Source organism: Oncorhynchus tshawytscha, unplaced genomic scaffold, assembly GCF_018296145.1.
Source record: "Oncorhynchus tshawytscha isolate Ot180627B unplaced genomic scaffold, Otsh_v2.0 Un_scaffold_1528_pilon_pilon, whole genome shotgun sequence".
Lineage (NCBI taxonomy): Eukaryota > Metazoa > Chordata > Actinopteri > Salmoniformes > Salmonidae > Oncorhynchus > Oncorhynchus tshawytscha.
The window spans coordinates 375,132-392,500 of record NW_024609832.1 but is presented as its reverse complement, the minus strand read 5'-3'; the positions used below and the strand labels follow the sequence as shown (position 1 = coordinate 392,500).

Here is a 17,369-nt window from a genome sequence, read left to right as displayed (position 1 = left end):
TCTACTGGGTGAAATACCACAGTGTGCCATCACAGCAGCAAGGTGTGTGACCTGTTGCCACAAGAAAAGGTCAACCGGTGAAGAACAAACACCATTGTAAATACAACCAATATTTATGCTTATTTATTTTCCCTTTTGTACATTAACCATTTGTACATCATTACAAGACTGTATATATACATAATATGACATTTGTAATGTCTTTATTCTTTTGAAACTTCTGTATATTAAATGTTTACTGTTAATTTTAATTGTTTATTTCACTTTTGTATATTATCTACCTCACTTGCTTTGGCAATGTTAACATATGTTTCCCATGCCAATAAAGCCCCTTGAATTGAATTGAATTGAGAGAGAGAGAGAGAGAGAGAAGGGGCATTCCACACATCTGTGTGCGTGCATCTGTGTCCATCAGACAGCTCCTCCTCTATGTCGCCACTGCTCTAAATTATATACAGCTTGGGCAGGTTGATGCCGTTAAAAGCAATGTGAAATCTCCATCTCTCTTTCTCTCTCTGCCTTTCTCTCTTCCCCCCTCTCTCTCTCTCTCTCCTTCTCCCAACCTTCTACCTCTCCTCTTCTCCTTCTCTCTCTATGGACCATGTCCAAGCAGTTCATCACACAATAGGGGCTGATTACAATGGCGAGAGAGACGGAGGGAGGAAAGGAAGAGGCAGAGAGTTAAAGCCTGGAATAAAATATAGGGTTGAAGACTCACCCCTCTACCTTTTCTAACCATCACAGCACACACTGTGTCAGAAAATGCTGTGGGATTTGACTGTGGGCACACACACACACTCCTGTACTGTATGACCTAAAAGGAACCTGTGGTCCCAGGAGGGATCTGCAAAAAACTCCATTAATTATTAACCAGGAGGAAAGAGAGAGACAATGGAGGAGAGGAGAAAAACAGGATCACTATATTACCTACGTAAAATAGTCTACAGGGAATTCATGAGAGGAGATGAGAGGAGAAAAGAAGAGAGGAGAGGAGAAAAGAAGAGAGGAGAAGAGAGGAGAGGAGAGAAAAGAAAGGAGAGGAGAGGAGAAGAGACTTGCAATATCATCGTAGATCCTCATATCTTCTGTTAAATATAATGATATTAATATTTCGTTGTGGTGTGTGTGGCTTCTAACTTTTCACAGGAATAAATCTCGGTGAGCCTGCAATTTTAAAGCCCTGGACGTTCAATTATTCAAAAATCATTCCTGCAACAATATTTTTCCATCAGGGGACAATTTAGCCAGGTAGTCAAGGCGAGACTCTCCCTTTCCTCTCTGCTCTCTCCCTCTCTTCTCCCCTCTTCTGAAAGCACTCTTCTCCGTGTAAATAGAGATACACACTCATTCCTAATCTCTCTGTGTGTGTGTGTGTGTGTCTAGGACAGCCGCACCACTTGCAGAAATGAACAATGGCAGAACAGGAGAAGGAGAGGAGAGAGAAAAGTCTACAGGGAATTCAGTCACACCTGGTCTTCTGTGGCTGCCAATAGACTGTAACTATATGTCCCAGTGTTTGGAGTTTATACTTTATTGCATTAAAGGTGCTATATGCAACAATTTAGTGATACGAATACAACTGAGAAATACCTGAACTAGCTCAGTACATCTTCCTTACTTTGTCATAATCCAAAAACATCAGTTGCAGAGTCATAGTGTTCTACTCTTTATGTTGTCTACCTGACGGAGATCTTTGGGTTGAAAAGTTGCACTAAACAGAAGTCGATCCATTCAACACTGGGTATCCATTCAACACTGGGTATCCATTCAACACTGGGTATCCATTCAACACTGGGTATCCATTCATGACTTTTGATTTTGCAACCTGCACCTGAAAGTCACTGGAAGTGTATACACTGCTTTTGAACTGTTTTCAACATTACACACATGGACACACACACACACACACACACACACACACACACACACACACAGATCTCACCTGTGTAAATCAGCACCAGGAGGATGGCATCCTGTAGGTCAGAAGTGGATGCAGCACCTCACAGTCCCCTGGGAAGAGAGACATGACATCATCAGCACAGCACAGGTCAATGTAAACATTGTCAGAACGGTTGAGACATGAGCACAGACATACTGGAACACTACTGGTCTTCAACAGTCTTGCAACTTTGCCTTTAAATTAAGGACGCATTCAAAACAGTGTTTCTGTGCAGTTCTTCCCTTCCTATAACATGAATTGTACCCCACACACAATGCCATTATGTAGATGTAATAGTTTCCTGGAAATTGATCTACACTACCTTTAAACTGATAGCCCTTCTGGCACTCATCTAAGGACATAACTGAGAGAGTGGGGTCAGCAATGCCAGGGTATTCTTAAACATAACATCGGCTACAGTGACATTATAGGAAAGGCGTTAATAGCAACTGCTAATAGTGCTATTAATAGTGTAATCACACACCGCGGGAAACACAGGACCAATTATTGTATTTTTAAAAACGTACCTGTCAGATAAGCCCGTATCCTGGTATTTCACAAACCTGTGATTGGGATATTCACTAAAACACTTTCGGTGTGATGGTCAATGGTGCACTAACTAGAATAATGTATTACACCGTTGCCCGATGCGTAAACTTCGACAGCACAAATCCTTTGCCCTGTTCGCTCCAGCAGCTTGTAGTCAATTCGCGCTATAACCGAACTCTCATGTTATCCTTCTTTTCCGTCGTCCCTTGTTTCCACACTCTCACCTGTACTGAGACGGCGTGAGAAATAACCCAGCTGACATCTCATGGCATCTCCCAGATGGTGTCGGTAGGGACACAGATGCATTGATACCGGCAGAGATTGTCTGTGGTCGGAGAGGCTTTATCCATCACACCGCTGAGACTGGGGGATTGGGGAGAATGGATACTGTTACGCGTAGAGCTACTCCCTCCGAGAAAACGCAACAGCCTGCGATATGCGATATGTTACTTGTATGGGTATCCAACGGCGCCCTGGTGGATTCTGCTGATGTAGGATCAGATGACCAAACCTCTCATTTGAACTTTAAACCGCTCGTTCTAACTTCAAACTGGCCTCAGATCAGCTTCCAGGGACAACCACATCTATCCTACACCAGAGGATGGGGGTTAAAGCCCGCTATGGAAAACGTTAAATCATAAACTAGGCTTACGTCACTGACCTGCAGGGCTCAAATGTATTGCCAAAAAAAGACAATATGAAGAAAACGTCTGTTGGACCACCATCCCTTGGCACCCATGACCCAAACATATTAGGTTAGTAAGGTATGTTGTTACAGTGTTAGAAAGACAGTCAACGATAACTTTCAGTTCGAAATATCTAACTGCATGCACTAGTTGTATAGTCCTAGGCCTTATCCACAGAAATGTGGGCAATGTCCCTCAGAACGTTGGGGAGACAAAAAATCCCAAATGCTTGCCTGGGCTGGGTTGGTAGACCAACAGTAGTAGGTCTATGTATGCTTTTTGTTTTACGTGATTTTAGACATTCAATTGCAACGGGTAAAATAGCAGCTTCAACTTGCATTTGTTTAGACTTTATTAGGCAGCGGAGGACAGTGTTGCCAACTCCTCAGTAAGGAAAGTAGCTATTAGCTGTCCCAAAAGTCGCTAGAAGTCGCTAAAAACTCTATGTTCTCTGTTCACACTGCTATGCTTTATCTTGGCCAGGTCGCAGTTGCAAATGAGAACTTGTTCTCAACTAGCCTACCTGGTTAAATAAAGGTGAAAAAAAAATGAAAAAAATAATAATACATAAATGACGTCACAAGAGAGCGGAATTGTGATGGACGCTGTAGGAGAGAGGAATTGTGATGGACGCTGTAGGAGAGAGGAATAACGTCGTGGGAGAGACAAAAAGTGAGTAAAAAACACCCTAAATATGTTTAGAACTACAAATGAACTTTCTGTCGATTCTTGTTTTTTTTTTATGTCACAATTCCAACCCTCCTCTCTTATCCGGGCTTGGGACCTGCAAAAGTGACCCTCTGGCGGAGTTACTTATTTATTTATTTATTTAAAAATTGAATCAAATTTTTTTGTTATTTAGTTTGGTTTTCTTGATTTGGTTTGGTTTTTAACCTTATGGTCGACTTAGGAGCCTACAGACGTGGCCAAAAGTTTTGAGAATGACACAAATATGAATTTTCACAAAGTCTGCTGCCTCAGTTTGTATGATGGCAATTTGCATATACTCCATAATGTTATGAAGAGTGATCAGATGAATTGCAATTAATTGCAAAGTCACTCTTTGCCATGCAAATGAACTGAATCCCCAAAAAACATTTCCACTGCATTTCAGCCCTGCCACACACAGGTGTGAGTGTTGATGAGGACAAGGCTGGAGATCACTCTGTCATGCTGATTGAGTTCGAATAACAGACTGGAAGCTTCAAAAGGAGGGTGGTGCTTGGAATCATTGTTCTTCCTGTCAACCATGGTTACCTGGAAGGAAACACGTGCCGTCATCATTGCTTTGCACAAAAAGGGCTTCACAAGCAAGGATATTGCTGCCAGTAAGATTGCACCTAAATCAACCATTTATCGGATCATCAAGAACTTCAAGGAGAGCGGTTCAATTGTTGTGAAGAAGGCTTCAGGGCGCCCAAGAAAGTCCATCAGTCAAGATGTGGCCCAGAAGTTATTTGACAGCATGCCAGGGCGGATTGCAGAAGTCTTGAAAAAGAAGGGTAAACAGTGCAAATATTGACTCTTTGCATCAACTTCATGTAATTTTCAATGAAGGCCTATGACACTTATGAAATGCTTGCATTTATAGTAACATCTGACAAAAATATCTAAAGACAATGAATCAGCAAACTTTGTGAAAATTAATATTTGTGTTGTTCTCAACTTTTGGCCACGACTGCACAAGTCAAATCAAATCAAATCAAATTTTATTTGTCACATACACATGGTTAGCAGATGTTAATGCGAGTGTAGCGAAATGCTTGTGCTTCTAGTTCCGACAATGCAGTAATAACGAGCAAGTAATCTAACTAACAATTCCAAAAAAAACTACTGTCTTATACACAGTGTAAGGGGATAAAGAATATGTACATAAGGATATATGAATGAGTGATGGTACAGAGCAGCATAGGCAAGATACAGTAGATGATATCGAGTACAGTATATACATATGAGATAAGTATGTAAACCAAGTGGGATAGTTAAAGTGGCTAGTGATACATGTATTACATAAGGATGCAGTCGATGATGTAGAGTACAGTATCAACGTATGCATATGAGATGAACAATGTAGGGTAAGTAACATTATATAAGGTAGCATTGTTTAAAGTGGCTAGTGATATATTTACATCATTTCCCATCAATTCCCATGATTAAAGTGGCTGGAGTAGAGTCAGTGTCATTGACAGTGTGTTGGCAGTAGCCACTCAATGTTAGTGGTGGCTGTTTAACAGTCTGATGGCCTTGAGATAGAAGCTGTTTTTCAGTCTCTCGGTCCCAGCTTTGATGCACCTGTACTGACCTCGCCTTCTGGATGACAGCGGGGTGAACAGGCAGTGGCTCGGGTGGTTGATGTCCTTGATGATCTTTATGGCCTTCCTGTAGCATCGGGTGGTGTAGGTGTCCTGGAGGGCAGGTAGTTTGCCCCGGTGATGCGTTGTGCAGACCTCACTACCTTCTGGAGAGCCTTACGGTTGAGGGCGGTGCAGTTGCCATACCAGGCGGTGATACAGCCCGCCAGGATGCTCTCGATTGTGCATCTGTAGAAGTTTGTGAGTGCTTTTGGTGACAAGCCGAATTTCTTCAGCCTCCTGAGGTTGAAGATGCGCTGCTGCGCCTTCCTCACGATGCTGTCTGTGTGAGTGGACCAATTCAGTTTGTCTGTGATGTGTATGCCGAGGAACTTAAAACTTGCTACCCTCTCCACTACTGTTCCATCGATGTGGATGGGGGGGTGTTCCCTCTGCTGTTTCCTGAAGTCCACAATCATCTCCTTAGTTTTGTTGAAGTTGAGTGTGAGGTTATTTTCCTGACACCACACTCCGAGGGCCCTCACCTCCTCCCTGTAGGCCGTCTCGTCGTTGTTGGTAATCAAGCCTACCACTGTTGTGTCGTCCGCAAACTTGATGATTGAGTTGGAGGCGTGCATGGCCACGCAGTCGTGGGTGAACAGGGAGTACAGGAGAGGGCTCAGAACGCACCCTTGTGGGGCCCCAGTGTTGAGGATCAGCGGGGAGGAGATGTTGTTGCCTACCCTCACCACCTGGGGCGGCCCGTCAGGAAGTCCAGTACCCAGTTGCACAGGGCGGGGTCGAGACCCAGGGTCTCGAGCTTGATGACGAGCTTGGAGGGTACTATGGTGTTGAATGCCGTAGCTGTAGTCGATGAACAGCATTCTCACATAGGTATTCCTCTTGTCCAGATGGGTTAGGGCAGTGTGCAGTGTGGTTGAGATTGCATCGTCTGTGGACCTATTTGGGCGGTAAGCAAATTGGAGTGGTCAAGGGTGTCAGGTAGGGTGGAGGTGATATGGTCCTTGACTAGTCTCTCAAAGCACTTCATGATGACGGATGTGAGTGCTACGGGGCGGTAGTCGTTTAGCTCAGTTACCTTAGCTTTCTTGGGAACAGGAACAATGGTGGCCCTCTTGAAGCATGTGGGAACAGCAGACTGGTATAGGGATTGATTGAATATGTCCGTAAACACACCGGCCAGCTGGTCTGCGCATGCTCTGAGGGCGCGGCTGGGGATGCCGTCTGGGCCTGCAGCCTGGGCCTGCAGCCTTGCGAGGGTTAACACGTTTAAATGTCTTACTCACTTCGGCTGCAGTGAAGGAGAGACCGCATGTTTCCATTGCAGGCCGTGTCAGTGGCACTGTATTGTCCTCAAAGCGGGCAAAAAAGTTATTTAGTCTGCCTGGGAGCAAGACATCCTGGTCCGTGACTGGGCTGGGTTTCTTCCTGTAGTCCGTGATTGACTGTAGACCCTGCCACATGCCTCTTGTGTCTGAGCCGTTGAATTGAGATTCTACTTTGTCTCTGTACTGGCGCTTAGCTTGTTTGATAGCCTTGCGGAGGGAATAGCTGCACTGTTTGTATTCAGTCATGTTACCAGACACCTTGCCCTGATTAAAAGCAGTGGTTCGTGCCTTCAGTTTCACACGAATGCTGCCATCAATCCACGGTTTCTGGTTAGGGAATGTTTTAATCGTTGCTATGGGAACGACATCTTCAACGCACGTTCTAATGAACTCGCACACCGTATCAGCGTATTCGTCAATGTTGTTGTCTGACGCAATACGAAACATCTCCCAGTCCACGTGATGGAAGCAGTCTTGGAGTGTGGAGTCAGCTTGGTCGGACCAGCGTTGGACAGACCTCAGCGTGGGAGCTTCTTGTTTTAGTTTCTGTCTGTAGGCAGGGATCAACAAAATGGAGTCGTGGTCAGCTTTTCCGAAAGGGGGGCGGGGCAGGGCCTTATATGCGTCGCGGAAGTTAGAGTAACAATGATCCAGGGTCTTTCCACCCCTGGTTGCGCAATCGATATGCTGATAAAATTTAGGGAGTCTTGTTTCCAGATTAGCCTTGTTAAAATCCCCAGCTACAATGAAATGTATTTATATAGCCCTTCATACATCAGCTGATATCTCAAAGTGCTGTACAGAAACCCAGCCTAAAACGCCAAACAGCAAGCAATGCAGGTGTAGAAGCACGGTGGCTAGGAAAAACTCCCTAGAAAGGCCAAAACCTAGGAAGAAACCTAGAGAGGAACCAGGCTATGTGGGGTGGCCAGTTCTCTTCTGGCTGTGCCAGATGGAGATTATAACAGAACATGGTCAAGATGTTCAAATGTTCATAAATGACCAACATGGTCAAATAATAACAAGGCAGAACAGTTGAAACTGGAGCAGCAGCACGGCCAGGTGGACTGAGGACAGCAAGGAGTCAACATGTCAGGTAGTCCTGAGGCACGGTCCTAGGGCTCAGGTCCTCCGAGAGAGAGAAAGAGAGAGAAAGAGAGAATTAGAGAGAGGACACTTAAATTCACACAGGACACCGAATAGGACAGGAGAAGTACTCCAGATATAACAAACTGATCCTAGCCCCCAACACATAAACTACTGCAGCATAAATACTGGAGGCTGAGACAGGAGGGGTCAGGAGACACTGTGGCCCCATCCGAGGACGAATGTTTGACACCCCCGGACAGGGCCAACCCAGACAGGAAGATCACATCAGTGACTCAACCCACTCAAGTGACGCACCCCTCCTAGGGGCAGTATGAAAGAGCCCCAGTAAGCCAGTGACTCAGCCCCTGTAATAGGGTTAGAGGCAGAGAATCCCAGTGGAAAGAGTGGAACCGTTGCTCCAGAGCCTTTCCGTCCACCTTCCCACTCCTGGGGCAGACTACACTCAATCATATGACCCACTGAAGAGATGAGTCTTCAGTAAAGACTTAAAGGTTGAGACCGAGTTTGCATCTCTTACATGGGTAGCCATGTCACACACTCAGTCAACACACAAGTCACAGTAAAATATGAACATTTTTAGCCATTTGTATACAATCTACATTAACAATCTAAATGGACCAAAAAGAGACAATAGAAAAAACTGTCAATGGCAATGTGAGAAAATGATGGTAACTAGTCTGGCCCTAATTCAAGTTAATAAGTGTTTTAAAACAAATGTAAACCAGGGCGGGATCAGACAGCGGCGGCTGCCCGCATGCGCGATTCATTTGCAGTCTGGACGCGGGAGGGGTGAACATCTCCTGCTCTGACTGCAGCTGGGCGGGACTGCTGCGCGAGGACTGGGCCACTTGTGAGTGCTTTGGGACGGGGTGGGACCAGTGATACCAATTTAGCAATTTTATTGCTCGATTTAGCAACTTTTCAGACTACCCTGGCAACTTTTTTTTCAAACAGCACCTTAGCAACAAAAAATAATAATAATAATTTGGAACTTTTAGCAACTTTTGAAAAGTGACTCAAACGCTAAAATGCACGCATTTTCCCTCTAAATGAAACAAAAACGATTTTCTCTGTCACACACTCACAACACACGTGCCTGGCTGCAAAAGTGCATTGTGAGGGACTTCGGCAGCAGGCGCTCGGCTCGTGCACAGCCAACAGCAATTTCAGCAAATGACAAATTGTTGGCTGACTGCAGCAGCAGTAGTACGGGTTCAACGAGCCAAACCCAATGAATATAGTTGGTCACGAATGTTTGATCTTGAACAGAACTTACAACATCGATCAACATGCTTCAATGAAACATGTACAGAAAAGAGTGGGAGTCTGTACCTTAACAAATGTCAAATCATATTTTTTTGCAGAGATGGCCAGTCAATTTGAGTAACGTTATTGTGTAGCCAACGTAATGACGCAGTTTTACGTTATCACGCAATGACGTGACAACGTCATTTAGCAACTTTTAGCAAGTCGTCAACCTGCTTCTAGCTACTTACCCTGAAATTTATTTAGCAACACGCTGCTCATTGAGAAGAGTAAGAACGATACGTGCTTCACGTCAGAGTCTCGAATAACACCAGAAAGTCTCTAGTCTCTTTTTTGAAAATGTGCGCTAGAGGGGTCTGAATACTCGCTAAATATAGCGACAACGTCGCTAAGTTGGCAACACTGGCGGAGGACCGAAAGGCGAACACGTGCTACACCAGCAGAGAGATGAGTTCTAGTGATGACGTGAGGTTCAACATGGACAACAGTAGGCCTAATTTTAGCATGTAGCACCAACGTCAAATGTGTTTTCTAACATATATTACGTCTCAGATGTTTTGGTGCTTATTAAAAGTCAACTAGGCCGATGCTATTTGTGTCTGTGTGCACACCTGTATTGTGCTAACTCTTAGGATGACTGTGAGGAGATGAATGTGTATTTTTCCCAGAGCAAATGGACCAGTTTGGCGGAATGGGAGAAAAAGCGCTACAGAAACATGAAGAGGAACCACTTGGCCATAGGTACTATATATCTCTGAGGCATTGATGAAGGATAATGCTCTCTGTTGTTCCTCAGTGGCCTGTTTCAGGACATTAGCCTCAGATAGAAATGTGTTGTGTAGAACAGATATAATTGTCTGTTTGGTTGATCAGGGAATCAGGACCTCTCTATTCGTTATATTTATATGTGGAACGTTCGGAAATCGGGACCTCTCTATTCGTTATATTTCTATGTGGAACGTTCAGATTGTGCCACCTCTGAATACACCCCAGTTCTGTAGCCGCTGGTCCCTGTATTTATGATGCATGGCCGGGAGGGGAAGGAGAGAGAGAGTAGATCGCCCCCACAAGGACCTAGTGACACAGTGGAGGAAGAATGGACCCCTCACCTGGAGAGAAAATACCAGGGTAAAACTCAAAGGAGAAGGGAGAATAAGTCCAGAACACCTTCTACAGCCTCCACATCTAAACCCCCTCAGTCCAGAACACCTACAGCCTCCACATCTAAACCCCCTCAGTCCAGAACACCTACAGCCTCCACATCTAAACCCCCTCAGTCCAGAACACCTACAGCCTCCACATCTAAACCCCTCAGTTCAGAACACCTACAGCCTCCACATCTAAACCCCTCAGTCCAGAACACCTACAGCCTCCACATCTAAACCCCCTCAGTTCAGAACACCTACAGCCTCCACATCTAAACCCCCTCAGTCCAGAACACCTACAGCCTCCACATCTAAACCCCCTCAGTTCAGAACACCTACAGCCTCCACATCTAAACCCCTCAGTCCAGAACACCTACAGCCTCCACATCTAAACCCCCTCAGTTCAGAACACCTACGGTCTCCACATCTAAACCCCCTCAGTCCAAAACACCTTCTACTGCCTCCACATCGAAACCCCCTCAGTTCAGAACACCTTCTACAGCCTCCACATCTAAACCCCCTCAGTCCAGAACATCTTCAATAGAAACCACTTCTAAACCCTCTCAGTCCATAACAACTGAAACATCATTGACTACAGGGTCTAATATCTCACCTGCTACCTCAGCCTCAACCAAAACCCTCAACACAGCGACCTTAACCCCTACTGATTCACAGACCTTAACCTCGACCCCAACCAGAACCAAACGTTCTGACACCACAGCCACACCTAAAACCTCGACAAGCTCAGAGGTGACCTCAGCCACGTCCACTGCTACACAGGTAACCACAAGGTCTGACCCCTCGACCCCAGCCAGACCACAGCTGAGCAGAGGACCAGTGGTGACACGTATTTACACCTGGATGTGGACTGACTGGGACAGTCACAAAATGGGAAGACAACCTCACCTGGATGAGCTGACTGGCGAGAGAGAAGGAGAGGCGAGAGAGAGTAGGAACGAGACGGAGCAGAAGAGAGAGAAGGAAAGAGCGAGAGAGAGTAGGAACGAGACGGAGCAGAAGAGAGAGAAGGAAAGAGCGAGAGAGAGTAGGAACGAGACGGAGAAGGAAAGAGCGAGAGAAGAGGAGAAACTGGAGCTACTGAACGAAGAGAGAGACGGAGAAAAGGAGAGAGCGAGCAAAGGGGGGATGGAATCAGAGTGGGAGAGTGGGAGAGAGGAGGAGAGCGAAGGAAAGATGGAGTGGACGAGTGGGGGACAGGAGGAGAGCGGGAGTGAAGGAGAGAGCACACCCAGCAGCTTTCACAGGGTGAGTGAGGAGGGGTAGAGAGGCTATTTTATTCATGTTGACTAATTCCATGAACATATCCTCGCAAGTATTTAGTAATCAGTAGTAATACATGTCTCTGAGTAATAACTCTACTCAGGTGTGAGCCACACCACTGTTGCTACTCTGTGGAACCATTCCCTCCTCTCCTCCTTACAGGACCCAGTGTGTGTGTCAGAGCAGATGAAGAGGGCGTGGCTAAAGCAGGTGAACCTCTGCAGCAGAGCCAGAGTCAGAGTCGGCTATACTGAGGAAGAGGAGCTGAGAGACGAAGATTACCTCGGTGAGTCGCCATCTAAATACAGTGTATCTCTATGTGAAACCTTCATGAACCTGTTTTTAAGGTCTTTATAGATGCAGTATTTTTGTTATTTGGTTAAATTGCCTCTCTTGTTTATGCTAGCCAGTAGATAAAACATGATACAATCCTGTACCTAATGGTAAGTTTGTATATTGTGTAGAGAATCTGCTGTTTCTCATCTCTCTCTTTCAGTCTGTGAGGAGTGCAAGTCTTTCTTCATCGAGGAGTGTGAGCTCCACGGTCCCCCCCTCTTCATCCCAGACACCCCTGCCCCCCTGGGGGCCCCAGACAGGGCCAGACTCACCCTGCCGCTCGGCCTGGAGGTCAGGACATCAGCCATCCCTGGAGCTGGGCTGGGGGTCTTCAACCACGGACACAGCGTGACCCAAGGGACGCACTACGGACCGTATGAAGGAGAACTCACAAACACGGAGCTGGCCATGGAGAGTGGATACTCCTGGGTGGTGAGAGGAGCATGTGTGTCTGTCTGTCTGATTTAAAGCGTAACACCAAGTTCTGATTGGCTGAGTGAGATAACTGCTGAGATGCAATTGGTCCTCAGATCTACAAAAGCAAGCAGAGTGACGAGTACATTGATGCCAAGAGAGACACTCACTCCAACTGGATGAGGTGTGTCTTTTCACCAGCTCTCCCTCTGTCCGTCTATCCCTCTCTCTGTCCGTCTATCCCTCTCTCTGTCCGTCTATCCCTCTCTCTGTCCGTCTATCCCTCTCTCTGTCCGTCTATCCCTCTCTCTGTCCGTCTATCCCTCTCTCTGTCCGTCTATCCCTCTCTCTGTCCGTCTATCCCTCTCTCTGTCCGTCTATCCCTCTCTCTGTCCGTCTATCCCTCTCTCTGTCCGTCTATCCCTCTCTCTGTCCGTCTATCCCTCTCTCTGTCCGTCTATCCCTCTCTCTGTCCGTCTATCCCTCTCTCTGTCCGTCTATCCCTCTCTCTGTCCGTCTATCCCTCTCTCTGTCCGTCTATCCCTCTCTCTGTCCGTCTATCCCTCTCTCTGTCCGTCTATCCCTCTCTCTCTCAGTTGGCCTGAATTGATTTAATTCTTATTGTCTCCCACTTAAAAAAATAAAATAAATGTAGGTAGTTCTGTCCTTGAGCTGTTGTCTATTAATGTTGTGTATTATGTCATGTTTTGTGTGGACCCCAGGAAGAGTAGCTGGTGCTTTTGCAACAGTTAATGGGGATCCTAATAAAATACCTTCCCTCTCTCTTACCACTCCTCCTCTCTCTGTCAGGTATGTGAACTGTGCCCGCAATGAGGAAGAGCAGAATCTGGTGGCTTTCCAGTACAGAGGAGGGATTCTGTACCGCTGCTGTAAGCCTATAGCTGTTGGAGAGGAGCTGTTGGTTTGGTACGGAGAGGAGTACGCCAGAGACCTGGGCATCGGCTTCGACTTCCTCTGGGACAGAAAGAGCTCCGCTAGAGGTACTTTTGGGCTTTCTCTCTCTACCTCTCTCCCTATTCCCTTTCTTCGTCCCTCTAGAACAGGCAGTCATTGTTCTCTCCCTATTCCCTTTCTTCGTCCCCCTAGAACAGGCAGTCATTGTTCTCTCCCTATTCCCTTTCCTCGTCCCTCTAGAACAGGCAGTCATTGTTCTCTCCCTATTCCCTTTCCTCGTCCCCCTAGAACAGGCAGTCATTGTTCTCTCCCTATTCCCTTTCCTCGTCCCTCTAGAACAGGCAGTCATTGTTCTCTCCCTATTCCCTTTCTTCGCCCCTCTAGAACAGGCAGTCATTGTTCTCTCCCTATTCCCTTTCCTCGTCCCCTAGAACAGGCAGTCATTGTTCTCTCCCTATTCCCTTTCCTCGTCCCTCTAGAACAGGCAGTCATTGTTCTCTCCCTATTCCCTTTCCTTGTCCCCCTAGAACAGGCAGTCATTGTTCTCTCCCTATTCCCTTTCCTCGTCCCTCTAGAACAGGCAGTCATTGTTCTCTCCCTATTCCCTTTCTTCGTCCCCTAGAACAGGCAGTCATTGTTCTCTCCCTATTCCCTTTCTTCGTCCCTCTAGAACAGGCAGTCATTGTTCTCTCCCTATTCCCTTTCCTCGTCCCCCTAGAACAGGCAGTCATTGTTCTCTCCCTATTCCCTTTCCTCGTCCCTCTAGAACAGGCAGTCATTGTTCTCTCCCTATTCCCTTTCTTCGCCCCTCTAGAACAGGCAGTCATTGTTCTCTCCCTATTCCCTTTCCTCGTCCCCCTAGAACAGGCAGTCATTGTTCTCTCCCTATTCCCTTTCCTCGTCCCTCTAGAACAGGCAGTCATTGTTCTCTCCCTATTCCCTTTCCTTGTCCCCCTAGAACAGGCAGTCATTGTTCTCTCCCTATTCCCTTTCCTCGTCCCCCTAGAACAGGCAGTCATTGTTCTCTCCCTATTCCCTTTCTTCGTCCCCCTAGAACAGGCAGTCATTGTTCTCTCCCTATTCCCTTTCTTCGTCCCTCTAGAACAGGCAGTCATTGTTCTCTCCCTATTCCCTTCCCTCGTCCCCCTAGAACAGGCAGTCATTGTTCTCTCCCTATTCCCTTTCCTCGTCCCTCTAGAACAGGCAGTCATTGTTCTCTCCCTATTCCCTTTCCTCGTCCCCCTAGAACAGGCAGTCATTGTTCTCTCCCTATTCCCTTTCCTCGTCCCCCTAGAACAGGCAGTCATGGTGCAGTAATGAATGTATTTCCCTCAGTCAGCTGAATGCACAGCTTACTTCAAAGAACTGTGGTTACGTGAGTAATCTTCTATATCCGCTATAGCGGCTGGGGCAAACAGAGGTAACAGTGGTTTCTAGCGCATATTCAAGTAGTTTTCTTCCTACAAATTTGTTTCTTGCTTTTTAACGGTTGCCGCTATTAGCAACTATGACCCCATGCCTGAAAGCTAAGATTCTCAGGAACACGTATCGTCTGTTTCCATCTATGGCACACAGGCTGTGCAGGCCTTGTTACAAGGCTGAGTGATGTGAACGTATCTGCACAGAATGACTAGTGGAAATAAATGGGTTCTTCACAGAATGCTTGATGATCATCCCTAATGTTTTCCTGAACTTTCCAATACCTTTGATGCATTTCAATCACCCCAAAACATACTTCCTTCCAGTGGTGGAAAAAGTACCCAATTGTCATACTTGAGTAAAAGTAAAAAATACTTTAGTAGAAAATGACTCAAGTGAAAGTCACCCAGTAAATTACTACTTGAGTAAAAGTCCAAAAGTATTTGGTTTTAAATATACATAAGTATCAACAGTAAATGTAATCGCTAAAATATACTTAAGTATGAAAAGTAAAAGTATAAATAATTTAAGTCCTTATATTAAGCAAACCAGACTGCAGGATATCCTTGTTTTTTAAATGTTTTTATGGATAGCCAGGGGCACACTTCAACACTCAAACATCATTTACAAACTAAGCATGTGTGTTTCGTGAGTCTGCTAGATCAGAGGTATTAGGGAGGACCAGGGACGTTCTCTTGATAAGTGTGAATTAGACCATTTCTGTCCTGCTAAGCATTTAAAATGTAACTAGTACTTTTGGGTGTCAGGGGAAATTATTAGGAATGTAGTGAAGTAAAAGTTATCAACAATAAGTAGGAAAATAAAGTACAGATTCTCCCCCAAAACTACTTAAGTAGTACTTTAAAGTATTTTAACTTTAAAGTACCTTCCACTGCTTCCTTCAGACTGAAATTTGGGATTATCTGATTTGACATATTTTGTGCAATTATTGAAATAATGATTCCCCCAAGTGTCCAAACATTGTGAATCAAATAGCTTCATGGTCCTTGTTAATAGTATTTCAAATAGCATGAATATTAATCAATTTGGGAAGGCTACAGTGGCTCACCCAGTGAGTGTTTTCACGTAAGTGTCTCCCCCAGAAATATTAGACTACCACTGCTCTAGAAGTACCGGTTTAATTCCCCCTCTCTTTCCATCTCTATATTCAAGTGAAGTGGAATATAATGATATCAGTAGACTTTTTCTTTCAGTATTTGCTTCTCTATCCAGCTTGCTATTCTCTTTGACCTCTCTGAACACCCCTTCTGTTTCTCTCCTCCCCTCCCTCCTTTCCTTTCAGGTGTGAATGAGTCGTCCCAGTCTCAGATCTTTTCCTGCTCTGGTTGTCCGTTCTCCTTCACGGCTCAGATCTACCTCTACAAGCACACAAAGAGATGCCACAGGGAAGAGTACGTCAGGCTGCCGAGGAGTGGAGGGATTAGATCAGAGACACTAGCACCACCCAGTGGCTCTCAGTGGTGTTCAACAACTCCAGATCACACCCCAATCACACTCCTCACCCTGAAACACAGAGACACAGGGAAGCCAAGACCTCATCACTGCTCTCAGTGTGAGAAGAGTTTCCATCGATCAGGAGACTTAAATGTGCACCAACGTACTCACACAGGAGAAAGGCCATATCACTGTTCCCAGTGTGGGAAGAGGTTCAGTGTGTCAGGAAATTTAAAGACACACCAGCGTATTCACACAGGAGAGAGGCCGTATCACTGCTCTCAGTGTGAGAAGAGTTTCCATCGATCAGTAGACTTAAATGTGCACCAACGTACTCACACAGGAGAAAGGCCATATCACTGTTCCCAGTGTGGGAAGGGGTTCAGTGTGTCAGGAAATTTAAAGACACACCAGCGTATTCACACGAGAGAGGCCGTATCACTGTTCAGTGTAGGAAGAGTTTCCATCGATCAGTAGACTTAAATGTGCACCAATGTACTCACACAGGAGAAAGGCCATATCACTGTTCCCAGTGTGGGAAGAGGTTCAGTGTGTCAGGAAATTTAAAGACACGAGAGAGGCCGTATCACTGTTCAGTGTAGGAAGAGAGGCCGTATCACTGTTCAGTGTAGGGAGAGAGGCCGTATCACTGTTCAGTGTAGGAAGAGAGGCCGTATCACTGTTCAGTGTAGGAAGAGAGGCCGTATCACTGTTCAGTGTAGGAAGAGAGGCCGTATCACTGTTCAGTGTAGGAAGAGTGGCCATCAGGAAGATTAAAAAGCGTACTAACACCAACTGATTTACCTGTGGCATTCCAAAACTCAAAATGCCGCAAATAGTTTGTTGGAATAAAAATCTAGTTTAACTGTGTGTACACCATCTTTGATTCCGCGTGTGCTGTGTGAGAGGAGGGTGACTGCAGTGAGACATGTTGAATATGACAGGCCAGGACTCGTCAATGTTTGACCCTTACCTGAATGTTGCAGGGAGCTGCTTGCTGACTGCCAATAAGCTGTTATGAACACTTGTAGCAAGTCTACATACACTATGCAGAGAGAGGACATTCCATAAAGCATTCTCCATACTGTATTTATAGAAAGTGTTGTATTGCCTTAACATGCATAGTACCTTATAGAGGTGCAGTTCTAAAGCCTTAGGAGATATTATAGTAATGAACAAGAAGTTGTGATATGTGAGAGAGTCAGCCCCAAAGA

General features: G+C 45.7%; 2 protein-coding genes and 1 long non-coding RNA gene across 4 annotated transcripts in view; 2 read left to right on the top strand and 1 right to left on the bottom strand.

The window, feature by feature from the left end:
• The window catches only part of LOC121846189 (protein FAM163A-like), a 7,620-nt gene extending 4,735 nt beyond the window's left edge, over positions 1 to 2,885 (bottom strand). The window contains exons 1-2 of the mRNA XM_042319538.1: positions 2,467 to 2,885; positions 1,943 to 2,010 (exon numbers count right to left, since the gene is read on the bottom strand). The gene's annotated coding sequence lies outside the window, so the exon portion shown is untranslated. The remainder of the gene's footprint in view (positions 1 to 1,942; positions 2,011 to 2,466) is intronic.
• A 6,095-nt stretch (positions 2,886 to 8,980) lies between these two features.
• LOC121846181 lies at positions 8,981 to 10,467 on the top strand. The gene is made up of 2 exons (XR_006083098.1): positions 8,981 to 9,677; positions 9,859 to 10,467. It is a non-coding gene; the product is annotated as an uncharacterized LOC121846181 (long non-coding RNA).
• A 105-nt stretch (positions 10,468 to 10,572) lies between these two features.
• On the top strand, positions 10,573 to 17,025 carry LOC112255132 (histone-lysine N-methyltransferase PRDM9). Of its 2 annotated transcripts, XM_042319504.1 has the most exons (7): positions 10,573 to 11,601; positions 11,779 to 11,902; positions 12,113 to 12,384; positions 12,483 to 12,550; positions 13,177 to 13,367; positions 16,004 to 16,306; positions 16,475 to 17,025. In XM_042319504.1, the coding sequence occupies exons 1-7, from the start codon at positions 11,197 to 11,199 to the stop codon at positions 16,630 to 16,632; spliced, it is 1,521 nt and encodes a 506-aa protein (XP_042175438.1). In that variant the 5' UTR covers positions 10,573 to 11,196; the 3' UTR covers positions 16,633 to 17,025. The 2 variants fall into 2 exon arrangements, with proteins under 2 accessions (XP_042175438.1, XP_042175437.1); XM_042319503.1 differs by having other exon boundaries at positions 16,004 to 17,025.
• The last annotated feature ends 344 nt before the right edge of the window (positions 17,026 to 17,369 follow it).